Genomic DNA, 13506 nt, shown 5'->3' with positions numbered 1-13506 from the left:
ATACACTAGAGATACTCATACTTTAGACACTAAATTAATACACATCTTATAACTCAGAATCAAACTTTAGTTAGTCCCAATTATATATATATATATATATATATATATATATATATATATATATATATATATATATATATATATATATATATATATATATATATATATATATATATATATATATATATATATATATATATATATATATATATATATATATATATATATATATATATATATATATATATATATATATATATATATATATATATATATATATATATATATATATATATATATATATATAAAATGATTATGTTTGACAGTGTAAAAATAGGAATATATATGAATTTATCTTTCCTATATTTTCTCATGTTTGATGGTTGAAATGTTGCAATAAAGAAAAATGAGAGAATTCTGTTTCCTGCAGTTAAGTTTTCTATCTACTTAACCAAACAAATGTCATGAATATTCCTTAGAGTGAAGATATGAAGACTCACTATTTATACCCTTAGGCAGTGTTTTACATTACAGTAACAACAAAATGTACATAGTAAAACTATACTACTCAATACGACTATGCAAACCTAAACTACTACAACTATACACACATCTTCCACCATGTAACAAAATTGGTAGATTTACAACATGTTTTCCCTTCACCAACTAGTACACTAGTTTAACACATTTAAACATGTTCCCTCAAAAGGAAAAAAACACTTTCATGACAACAATCATTTTCCAATTTTGTGTTTTTGTTTTGGCAAAGAGAACATTTTGTAATGTTATAGTGCTCTATAGCTCAATTTCCCCCACCATTTTCGCCGATTTTTTTCCATTTCCGAATTCCCTAATTTTATTTTTGCTTTTGTCTCCCTTAATCTAGTCTTGTAATCTTTCTTCCACCCTTCAAACACGTGTTTGAGTTTCCGCAGTTCATCAATGGAACTCGAATGCGAAGAATGCCCTATTGATTTAACCTCAACCAAAGCTCTTGCATCGTCATCGAATGTCTGTCTGCGCTGCTCGAACTCTGTCATCAGACTGCTTAAAGTACCATGACCATCTCTCAGTGTTGCTTTGGCATCAGAAAGACTGGTGGAATATTTCAAAGGTGTGCTGCAACCGGGGGTTCGAGGCGTTCGAGAATCCATCGATGTGGCGTCCTCAGAATCATAACAGAAAGGCAACGGTGATGCAACATCATGTCTTGAAGGTTGACCATTCACATTCTCAGATGCAAGGCTGGTTCTAGCTGCAGCAAGACTCATCTGCATTGAAATTGCAATTAGAATCTTCCATAGAATTTTTAGGTTTCAAACGCTTGCTTACAGTTAACAAATAGAAGACATACTTGCAAAGATGACATTTGTCTTTGCCACATTTCCTCCATTGTTTTCATCTTCTTCTCGTATTCAATCCACCTTTTCTCAAATTGTTTTAGCTGTTCCCTCAACTCGGTGTTTTCCTCTTCTTTTTGCTCTATAGTTGCTTCGGCCTTGGCAACCCGCTTTTGGAGTTCTGCTAAAGCCGAAGGCAGGTTTTGGACCCGATCTTTCAATGCATCCTGTTAAAAAAAACAAGTCATTTATCACATTGAAAGGTTGAGAATTTCGAAATCTAATGGTACTCGGCAATATAGGATAACAACTACAAGAATTAACTTAACAGAAAGCTATTTGAAGTCTCACTTGAGTTAGCTAGCAGAAACAGTTCACGAGAATTTGATATCGCTTAACAAACACCTCTGACTATTGCCGATTAAAACATAAAGCTTATTGTGCATAAGTGTGGATCAACACATAAAAGCGTGATGAAAAGTTCGAGAAACACTTTTTATATGCAAACAAATTAAACAAATCTATTACAACATAATGAAGGTATGGAGCATAGTTTAAATCTATCTTCCACTTTAATCGAAGTATTTCAATACTCAGTGTCAAACCAGACCCAGGGCAGGGGCCTCATATACTCAGAAACCTAAGGGCCTATTTGCTTCGGGAAAATAAACAAATATGTTTTCACTATTTCTTATACAAATCTTCGAATAATAGGAAAAAAGTGCAAAACAAAATAGCCCTTCTGAAACCGATCAATCCTTAAAGGATTCTTCATATCAACCACTTCCACAAACTGTTAAGAATTGTGGTCGGACCTAACTCAACCTTACAAAATCGGTTGGTAGAGTGAGGACTGCCCCCACTTATAAACTCATGTTCAGGCCGTATATTATCCGATTTGGGACTCTTAACACACCCCCTCACGCTCAGGACTAGACAACTGGAGCGTGGAAATAAATGGTGGGTGGCCCGAGAAACCATGATAGGTGGTCCACCGGATCTCAAACGAGGCTCTGATACCATGTTAAGAAATGTGGTCGGGCCTAACTCAACCCTACAAAACCGGTTGGTAGAGTGAGGACTGCCCACACTTATAAACTCATGTTCAGGCCATATATTATCCGATATGAGACTCTTAACAAATTGTCTTAGAATTTGTGTTGGGCCTAACTCATCCCTACAAAACCGGCTTGTAGGGTGAGGATTGCTCCCACTTATACACATGCCACATCTCTTAGCAATATGGGACTAAATCCACCCCTTCAAACCCAGCACAATGAAGATGTTGGGGCTGCAATGAAGGCAGGCTGAATGCCGCAATTAAGGCGACTAGCAATTAAGGCGGAAATTCCAACAAATTGTCTCATTAAAATGATGGGTCGGAAATAACTGAATACTACATGACTTTAGGATTGAAACTCCAAATTGACAATTTTCAAATAAAAAGGAGAATACCATTTACATGTATAAATCAACTTGAAAAGACGCAAATCAATGACTATCTAAATTAACTTTAAGGACATATGATTAGAATTTATTGCTTTTTTTCCCTTTAAAATAATAACATGCACAGTAAAATAATAACATGCATAGAATTTATTGCTTTTTTTCCTTTAAAATAATAACATGCATAGTAAAATACCTTGTCTTCTGGAATCTTCGAACGCGATCGCGATCTTCGCCTAGATTTTCCATTCTCAAGATATTTCCTGAACTTATTAAATCTACTATCATGCTTTCGAACCAGCCACCCACGGATTACTACATAAAAAGAAAATGAATATTAAGAAAATCATATGTCATGCTTGTACCAATGGTAAACTTTACAACAACAAAAAAAAACACTAACCAGATTGTAGTGTTATGATAGCCTGTATTTCCTCAATATTTTCAGAAGAAATAGTTATAGACTTCACCATAACACCATATTTCCTTCTCGCAATTTCTCCACGAACAACTACAATATAATCAAAGTAACAATTAAGATATATGCACACAAGCTACGACCGAGGTCAAGTAAAAAGGCACCAACGTTTCTTTTTGTTTAATATTAACCACTCTTTTTGTAAAATATCTTGAAAAATATGTTAAAAAAATAAATAGAAAAGTGCATAACGAAGAACCAGCTGAAAATTTTTGATGCAAATATTGATATCCATGTATTACATGATTGTAAAGTTGTCACTCCATTCTTAAGTTTATTGTAATGAATGCGAGCTTGATGACCGCGAGCACATTTTTGAACCTCAAGTATACCCTGCAAAACATGTTTTCTCTTATCCTCGAGTGCACCAACCTACAAAAATCAACCAAAGCACAAGAAATGATCGCATCAGATAAACCATTCAATGAATTGATATAAAAACCAGCTAAAACAAAGCTATTGAAGTCAATATCTGATTAAATATTTAGTCAAGCAAAGAAATTTCAGAACCAAAATACCCGTGGTGAAATGAAAAATAAATAACTTTCTACATATCAACTGTTAGGTCAAATCAATTGTAACTAAAGTCTTGAACGAATAAACAAAACCATAAACCATCAATACATTTAGGGTCCACTGAAAATTGCTAAAACCGTACAGTTTAATCCATGCATAAATCTAATTGCCAGCCAAACCACAAACCATCCACTAATACCACAGTTCTTTGCACTATATACCATTAAAACACGAAGCTACTCAGACATACCTGCCCTGTTCGAAGATACAGTTTGGTGAAGCCAACTTGGTACATTTCAGGAGGGATATTAAATTGTTGCAAAACAGCAACCGAGACACTCAACGGATCTTGAGATGTGTAAGCCTCATGGAGCAGAAAGCAATACCTATATATACGCAGGAATGTATATATCAGCATACTACTAAAGATAATCCTAAAATATAGTTGGTTTCACCACCATACCTTTCAGCAAACTCTTGATGTGTCATTCGAGTAGGATATCCGGCCCTTGAAATCCTAACAACCTCCAAAACTCCACAACACTTGAGCTGCTGGATAACAAGATCTTCATCATATATGCCAGGAAGTTGCTTTGCATTTGGCTTTATACAGCGAATAAAGTGAGGTGTCGTGCTCTCCAACTGATGCATCAACTTGAATAATTGACCCTAATACAAAGAAAGAATGACGTCAGTCGTAATCTAAAAAGCACAGACACCAGACACAACATTGACATGGGCACATTGACTGATAATAATATAAGAAAATATCAGTGTTTGAATTTAACTACATGTGTCAGACACCAGAAACACACTCATCCAAAGTGTCAGAGCTACTTAGGTCCTAATTCACCACAAATTATGCCATTTTTCTTATTTATCTGTGTCATTTATCTAAGCTCAGTATCCACAGTTATAACTGACAAATCAACAATGTCAAAATCATTTCTTTGGAAATATTGAAGATGTAAAGCTAGGTCAAGTAATGCTATAAGAATACCTTGAACTTTGTGCCAACACTCTGCTTTTGTGAATCTAAAGCACCTACATGCTGAGAATTTGATTGCTTCTGAGACTGGTTAAGCGTCTTGGAGAACGACTGCAGCAGTTCACAACTACATGATGATAGTAGTTGAATAGAATCAGAAGGCATCGGATCTCTGTTCTTTTCTAGAAAGCCATTTGTATCATACACGACCTGATTGAGGACCAGATTAGAATGATCAGAAACATAAGTACAAAGTTACTTACAAAAATTCCCAGCCAAAATATTTTATCACAAAATTCCAAGTTACTTTTTTTAGTGAATTGCAAGGGAATAGGAAACTACATAAGCAAAAATCATTGGTAAAAGGTAGGGAGAGAGAAAGATACAATTGCATTTAGAACCTAAATAATCATATTAAGAACCATATGTTTATGATTATGTAATCGATCACATGAGTCACAAATTACTATAACATAGATACACTTAGCAGTACTTTTATTCTACTGTCTTATACTATCAGCATGAAGCTATGCATAATACTTGAATACTCTATCTGCAATACCTTAGAAACTAATAAAAAGCTTTAAAAAGTGAATTACAGCATTGATTCAACTTCGAAAGCTACAACCAAGTACTGTGTCCGTTTTTTAAGTGCCATTTCTGGTAGTTTTACACAACACAAGGAAATCAAAAAGTTTTATTGCTTTTTTTATTAAATTAATTGTATTTTTTTTAATGAATACCTTTGACCGTTTATATTGTATTACACCTATTTTTCTAAAAAATTGAAAGTTAAAAAGAAACAAAGGAAGTATATTTCATAACAACTAAATGGAAGGATCAATTTGACTGTTAAAAATAAAGCAACAAATAAAATTTAAAGCAACCAAATGACAAAGCGTCTTAAATTCTGAGAAGTTACTAACCTCTCCTGCATAATGACAAACACTGAAACCCTTTCCCCATTCCCCTTTAAAGCGAGGATTAGCTTGCAGGTGCTGCCTAAGTTTGTTGGCAAGTGTTAAATCAGTGGCCCTTGGGAAATTTGATTCCTCGTCCAACAGAGAGAGTAGCCCTATAGGCTTCTGAACATTTACAAACAGTACATAATGAGTATATACTAATTCACAGAATAATGTTAATGTGGGCTATAATTCTGAGACCAGAAAATTATGTTTTTTGAAAAATCTAAGTACATATTTTCCATAAAATGGATGAAAGCTTAAACTATATGAATACCTTTTCAAAGAGATCCAAACACTCTTGATTGTCTTCAAAATCTACTTTGGTCCAATCAACGCCATCTATTTCATAGTCCTGAAACAAGATACATATATAAGTTGTGGTGTTGCTGTAATGCATATCAAGCTTACTAAAGAACGCTATCTATTTCATAAGTTTTAGTTTAAATTGAAGCTTAACATAATCACTGACCTGCTGCTCCAATTTAAACAGATGCCGATTGAAATGTTGCTGAAGCCTCTCGTTGGCATAGTTTATGCAAAGCTGTTCAAAGCTGTTTTTCTACAGAAAAAAATAATTATCAGAACACATACATATAGTCTAAAAAGGAACGATAAGCCCGTTAATAGAAATTGCAAACCTGGAATGACTCAAACCCATAAATATCAAGGATACTTATGGATCTCCCAGTTCGTCGTTTACCAACTTCAAGTGACTTGTTAACTTGTTCTACAAGCCAGTCAAATAAGTTGGCATAGATGAATTTTGCTAATGCATCTCTTGCATCAATTGCCTGAATATTGAATAAGATGTTAGACCTAATAAAATAAAACTACTAGCTATAAAAAATTAAAGAATAGATTCCCAACCTGTTTGTTACAGATTACGAAAAAATATTCAGACGTTAAAAATTTTAGGGATTTTTAAGAACATAATGAATTAAAAAAAATATATATAGATATAAAAATGATGTTCAAGAAAAGCTACTCAAAACAGCTTCTCATTTAAAATAGTTTTTAGATTTTTTCCTCTGATTATTATTTTTAAGAACATAAGTGACTAGTTTTTATTAAAAAAAATAAAAAACGTAATAAACATTCCCTAACTGAATTGTTCAAGTAATAAATGGACCTGTCGTAATGTCAGTGTTTTGGTGATAGTATCCTTGCCAGCTTTAATTTTGTGTGTAGATAATACTGTTATTAGCTCCTGAGAACTGCAACCCATCAGGGAAGCAGCATTGCTTACAGCTGCCAAAAGAAAATGTATACAAAAGTCACTTTTAAGATTTATTTTCATAATATTTGTCCTTGTCCTGGAAAATCAAAATAAAATATAATTGCAACATATGGCGATAATAAAAACATTATGCATATATTATTCATTCTACCTTCATCGTTCACCACTTCAGTGCGATTTTCATTATCATTATCTTGGAATGATATATTTCCCAGCCACAATATCGCAGCAAGCATTTCAAAGGCTCGTTCTTGATCCTCTTTGCACATTTGAACGACATCCAATGCTTTCTGAGGGAAAAATACAGATGCCAGGAGAAAAAACATAACATCAAATCTTAGGAGGCTGTAAAGAAACTTGAAGTTATTATTCAATAAATGACCTGTCAAATAATATACCTTCAGCCTATGAAACTTTTTCGCTTCGTCAACCCCATCAAGTGTAATGCAGTCACTCTGATTTAGATACTTATATTCCCCGGCCGCTCTAAGATTTAGTCTTGCTGCATAGTAGAAAGAATGTGATTTCGTGAATAATTATATGTACGAGTTAGCTCAATTAGATGATGAAGAAATCAAAGGGCAAATGTAATTTATGCCTTTGCATGCGGAAGTTGTCAATGAATTAGAAAGTGTCTGTTTGAAGTTTGTAAATAAAATTAAACAGTAGAGGAGATCCTCCCAAATTATATCGGGAGAATCCAACTCAAAGTCATATTTAAACAGATTATCTCAAAGATGGTCATTGAGATCTCGAAGATGATACGAAAGTATAGAAGTATGCCAACTAATCGATAGGTTGTATAGAAAATACACCTTTAATATCAGGTGAAGATCCGGCACAAAGTTGATAAAATATGTGATAAGACCTCTCGCCATCAGCCAGTTGAACAACTCTTGACTGCCGAAAGAAGTCGAGATGATATAAGAAATTGAGAGAGTTAAATATTTCAGTTCCACATTTATGTTCAAATAAGAACCACAAGTTACCTTTTCTAATAGAACTGTTTATGTTCGCATATGGGAATCGGCATATGAAAAACAGAAGCCATCAGAATAAATCGAGTCAGTAGACTTAATAAATAAAAAAAATGGATATCTGAAAAGAACAAACTTTAGGAAACATATTTCACATGAACATGCTTACAGGTTTGAATTTTAGCCCCACACATTTTTCCTGTTGCGCTGAAATGAATTTCAATCAACTTCCCCTGCACCAAATAAAAAAAGAAAAATAATTAAACTGCCCAGCCATTAGATACCATCCACAAAATTTTCTGCCAATAAAATGCTGCTACAACAATAGTCGCTATCTGACAACAATTTGTACTAAACAGTGTGTCACATAACAATGTCGATTAGTTCCAGTACTCTATAATGCTATAGTGTCGCTATAGCTGGCTGCTATTTCACAACACTGCACTACACGGCATTCAGAAAAGTAAAAGGAAGATTGAAATTGCAAATTTGTCTTTTATGGACATATTTGAAAGAAAATATTTCAAGTAGAACTGTAATAAAGCAAGCAACACAACAGGAGTAAGTTTCGCCAAAATGAAAAGAAACAAAAACTCACAAATCTGCTAGAGTTGTCATTCCTGGATGTTTTTGCATTGCCAAAAGCTTCTAGTATAACATTTGTCTGAAGAACTTCATTTTCTATCCCACAACTTCCACCACCAAGAGCAGCTAAGTATTGCATCGCAATTTTCGCTGTTTCCGTTTTCCCAGCTCCACTCTCGCCGCTGTAAACAATTTTGTAACCGTGACTATTAACAAGTTTTCAAGTGACTATCTACGTTTTACAATAAAATTTTGATGCTATCAATTTCAGGAACATATGCAAAAAGAGCCTTTAATGTATTGAGTTCTGACCTTATGATAATGGACTGATTTACGTCATCTGCAATGAACAGAACGTAAACAGAAAACCTTTATAAGCATATCATATATCATACAATACAACGACGTTCTAACGATTTCAAAAAAGGAGAAAGAAAGGGGAATTTCATTTACCTCCTACCATCTCATTATAAGCTGCATTTACCATGGCATAAACGTGAGGACTATCAAGAGACTTCTTTCTATAAGCAGAGACATACTCGTTTCCGTAAATTTGTACATCTTTGAAGGGATTGAGTGCAATTAAAATTGGCCCTGCTTTACTCTGCACACAGAAAGCAAAAGTAGAATATGAGAATACATACATAGATAATCATCTGAGTAGAAAAAAAGCCACGGAAGCAAACATACATATATCATATCTTGAGAATATCTAAACTTAAGATTGTGAAGAACTGAGGGTTCGTTCAAATAGCTGAGCTGTATAAGATCGTCCACACCCTCTAAAATATCAGGATTAGCCGGTAGGAGATCTATTCTAGCCACTTTCAAAATCTGCAGCAACAACTCGCAGACAAAAGTAGCATGTTATTATCTTGTATATTCAACAATGAATACTATTTTAGAATGACACAAATAGTTTAGAACTTTACTACTCCATTTGAGAGTGAAACAGATGCTTGTTCTCCCGAAGTTGACTGTATTCTTCCCAGTTCCCATTTCCCTTTTGGTTGCCTACACCAAACATGAAGTTTCTGTGGAAAAACCAAAAACAAAAAGGAAGTTTAACAGAAACACACATGTCATCAACCTCTCGACTTGAATCCATGCCAATATTAATATGCAAAACCAAAATATACCACTGATGCATAAATTACTATATTGATAATATGTTCAAAGTAACTTTGATGTAGTTCAATTACATAATCCAGCAATAGGAAGGCTTCAGGGAAACAACGGAAACAAAAAGAAAGTTAGACTAGATGTATCAATGACACAAACAATGTATCCGCCGATAAATAACAAGGTATAATGATATCTTTAAATTTAAATTGGAAACAGCCTTGCATCAATTTTAATCATCTAAGCATATTTTTGGATCTGCGTCCAGCAAGGTTTTTTTCGCGTCCCAATGCTATTCAACAGTAAAAACCCTTAATCTTGTTATCAATGTGTTTTTATTTGCAACTCTGAAAGGTACTGGTGAAATATCACAAACATTTTTGTCTTTCTAACACTACATTACATATGCAATACAAACATCAAAACCTTCATAATTCAAGAGCTATAAAATATAAAAAGTAGAAGAAAAAAAAAACAGATTAACACAAAGAAACCACTGTTAAAACTTGAAGCAAGACCTAGTTACCATTGCAAGTTACAACATCGATTATTAACAACCAACAACACAAAGATTTCAAGTCCACAATTACCTCTTTGATGAAATAAGAAACATTGTCATTCTGTTCCAATTCCGGGGAAGGTGAAGTCACAGAAGCAACAGAAGAATCATCCACCGGAATCGAAGAAACAGGCCCCGGCGAAGGGTGTTCACTAATACAATTCTCTTCGGAAACAAACACATAAGGAGATTCAACATCCAACATTAACTTCTTGTTCCCAAAACTTCCTTTCCTTCTATGGCCCAATTTCTCACCATCTCCCTCCACCTTAAAGCTTTTAGGCAAAGACCTTCTCGCCGGCGGCAACCTACCTCTCGACATCGGCCTAGCTGGCAATGCCGGCGGTAGGTCTTTCGGCTTCTCACTTTCGTCTCTCTGGCGAAGAGATTCAAGCATCTCTTCCAAAGAGCTTCTCGCAATAGAAGATGGTGAAGCTGATAACATCATGTTCGTAAAACAAAAAACAAAAAAAAATGAATTTTTATAGAAAATTCAAAGAAATTTTGATGGTTTTTTTTTGTTTAAATTGACATGGCCAAGTCAAGATTTCACCGAACCATGTTGTGAATTGTGTAAAAAAGGGAAATCGAAGAAGAACCCATTCGAGATTTTACGAGGAAAATGCAAATGAAAAAGGGGAAAATGTTGGGAGAAAAAAAAAGATAAGGGTTTGAATGGTTATGAAGTGGTTATAGAAAACGAAGAAAAAAGGATAAAACAAAATCCAGAAATGCATTTGCCAAATCGAGAAAAGCATTCCATTACTGAAAGCGAAAGTTACGAGGTTGGAAGCGAGGAGGTTGAGGTTGTTGCGAAAAACAAACAACCTCCCTCAAGAGAAAATTGTTATAATGATAATGATGATGATGATGTTAACAAAAAACCAAACACACACAAAAGAAAATTGTTAACGTTGTTGAAGTGGTTTTTTTTTTTCTTCTGCTGTGTTGTATGATTGTAAAAAAAAAAAAAAAAAAAAGCTTGAAAGTATTTGGTGGTGATGGTGGTGAAGATGATGATGATGGTTTTTTTTGTTGGAAAAATTTGAATATTTTGTGAGATGAGTTGTCGAAGGAAGGAACAATAATATTCTTCCTTCATAAAACCGTTTGGATCTCACTAGATAGTCATAATAGTAATTTTAGTTAATTTAATAAAAAAAAATATTTTTATTGACTATTAAATTAATGAGTAAAATATTATTTTTATGACTATGTTGTGTTTGGTGAAAAAGTGTTGGAAAGTTAGTTTAGATATGGGAGGAATGGGAAGAAAGGAATATGAAAAAATAATAAATAGGAGATATTGTTTCCTTAGAGTTTAATTTACTATACTTTGAGGTGAAGTGAGGCAAAGGAAAGATTGATCATGTAGTTTATTGTTGTGTTGTGTTGTGTTCCATTTGGGAGAAGGGGAAATTGCATGGTTGAAAAGGAAATAGGAAATTGCATGGTTGAAAAGGAAGATTGGATGACAAGAATACAAAAACAACTATGGCCAATGGGGTCACCACAATTAATACTAGTTACTATAATGACTAATCTATAGAGTTTCAACCAAAGATTGTTTTAAGTAGTTACCCAATTAATAGTTACTATTATGACTAATGTATAGTTTGAAGCAAAGATTTATTTTAATTATTTAATGACAACGGAACGAGTTAGAGACGGTTTTATCTTTCATTTCTCTATTTTGTATATGATATAAGAAGTTTTCTCCGTCTCACATTTATTGTATTTTATTGTTGAAATTCAATTTTTATCTACTTTTTGATAATTTCAACAACATTTGTAAAATAATAAAATAAAAATATTATATTTTGACTAATATAATAAAATCATAATTATAAATAGGTAACAAAATAAAATGCTATAAAAATTATATTTTCTATTTAAATAAGGTTGTGGGTTTTGGAGGAAAGAGGAAGGAATAGTTTAGGTAATAATATTTAATTTAATATTTTAGAAGAGAAGAGAATGTAAGTCAAAGGGATCAGAATTTTTGGTAGAGTGATTTTTTCCCTAATCATGGTTTTTTGGAAGTGAAAGGGAGAGATGCTAAGAAAATATTATGAATTTAATCTCAATTTTTTAAAATTATAATTTATCTTTGTATGTATATTAAAATTTTAGATTTTCTATCTAATTGACCTTCTTCTTTTTTGAGGTTGAAGTTTTACTTCTTTTTTTTTTAAAAAGTTTGCTTCTGCTCGAAGTTAATCTCATATATTATAACGATTGATATTTTTTTCTTCTTCAAATTAACATTATTTTCACTTTTATTTACTCTTATTTATTTATTTAAATGTAAATTTAATTTATTAAAATATTAAAAATTAAATTTTAAATAAATTTTATCTTTCTCTTATTTTTTTTATTCTTATATCTTCATCTTATTATTCATTAAATGTGTTCAGATTTATTTTATTTATTTATTTAAATATGTCACATTTTAATTATCCTAACGTTTTTCATTTTAACAATAAGGCTAAATTTATAATTTTGGTTCCCCTTATTTATCTGATTTAGAGAATTAATCCCTCTATTTTGAATTCAAATAATTTTGGTTCCCCTCTCACATATTTTCATATAAAATTAATGAGATGTTCGTTTTTTAATTAATATTTTATCTATAAAGTTTTGCAATATGTTTATCTACGATGATTTGTCATGTTTTACAAGTAGTTTGTCATTTAAAAAATGAAAACATCATTAATTTTAAGTGTAAAAGTACGAGAGAGAAACCAAAACAGTTTAAATTTAAAATAAGGGATTGATTTTGCGAATAACGTAAAATAGGGGGACCAAAACTCTAATTGAACCTAATAATTTTATTTATATTTTATTGTATTTGATAAAAAAAATTAAATTGTAAATTATCGTTACATTTTTGGAAAATATTTTATAATATTTTCTTATTGAATATTTATATTCATTAATGAGTTTGTGTTCGAATTATGAATGGCAAATATCATTATATTTTGTTAATGAAATTGTGTTCAAATTATAAATGGTAAATATCATGATTCTTTTGGTAAAATTATAAGGATTGAAAAGTAAATTAGTTTTAAAATACATCTCCGCCCCCTTGAACTAAACATGTTTGTAATTAAAATCCTTCACCCACCTCTCCTTTCATACTTTGAACAACATATATTTAATTAAAGTTTTTCCCTTCCATTCTCCTCCCCTCCTATCCCTTTGATAAAAATCTCTCATTTTTCCTCCCCTTGATTGAATTAATCATAAGTATGTATAATAATCTCCCTCCCTTTGATAAAGATCTCTCTTTT

The 13506-nt window shown here is 32.4% G+C and overlaps 1 protein-coding gene across 1 annotated transcript; it reads right to left on the bottom strand.

The window, feature by feature from the left end:
* Positions 1 to 475: 475 nt before the first annotated feature.
* Positions 476 to 11359, bottom strand: LOC127086412 (myosin-2). The gene is made up of 24 exons (XM_051027172.1): positions 10245 to 11359; positions 9465 to 9566; positions 9223 to 9366; positions 8986 to 9136; positions 8845 to 8872; positions 8546 to 8714; positions 8117 to 8180; positions 7960 to 7973; positions 7786 to 7870; positions 7369 to 7472; positions 7122 to 7260; positions 6863 to 6981; positions 6372 to 6524; positions 6203 to 6292; positions 6008 to 6085; positions 5695 to 5853; positions 4781 to 4978; positions 4244 to 4449; positions 4031 to 4166; positions 3507 to 3636; positions 3190 to 3297; positions 2983 to 3101; positions 1355 to 1567; positions 476 to 1271 (listed from the first exon to the last, which is right to left on the bottom strand). The coding sequence occupies exons 1-24, from the start codon at positions 10659 to 10661 to the stop codon at positions 786 to 788; spliced, it is 3612 nt and encodes a 1203-aa protein (XP_050883129.1). The 5' UTR covers positions 10662 to 11359; the 3' UTR covers positions 476 to 785.
* Positions 11360 to 13506: the final 2147 nt, after the last annotated feature.

This window comes from Lathyrus oleraceus, chromosome 5 (assembly GCF_024323335.1).
Source record: "Lathyrus oleraceus cultivar Zhongwan6 chromosome 5, CAAS_Psat_ZW6_1.0, whole genome shotgun sequence".
NCBI lineage: Eukaryota > Viridiplantae > Streptophyta > Magnoliopsida > Fabales > Fabaceae > Lathyrus > Lathyrus oleraceus.
Note: the sequence above shows the minus strand (reverse complement) of the source record. Positions and strands in the feature narration are given on the sequence as shown.

What these genes read in the sequence shown, in the direction of transcription:
- LOC127086412 (XM_051027172.1), bottom strand. Translation starts at nt 10,661, where the DNA reads ATGATGTTATCAGCTTCACCATCTTCTATTGCGAGAAGCTCTTTGGAA. An exon ending in GTGTTGGCACAAAGTTCAAG is followed by an intron (nt 4,450 to 4,780) that starts GTATTCTTATAG and finishes TCTTTGTATTAG; the next exon opens with GGTCAATTATTCAAGTTGAT. An exon ending in CATCAAGAGTTTGCTGAAAG is followed by an intron (nt 4,167 to 4,243) that starts GTATGGTGGTGA and finishes GCGTATATATAG; the next exon opens with GTATTGCTTTCTGCTCCATG.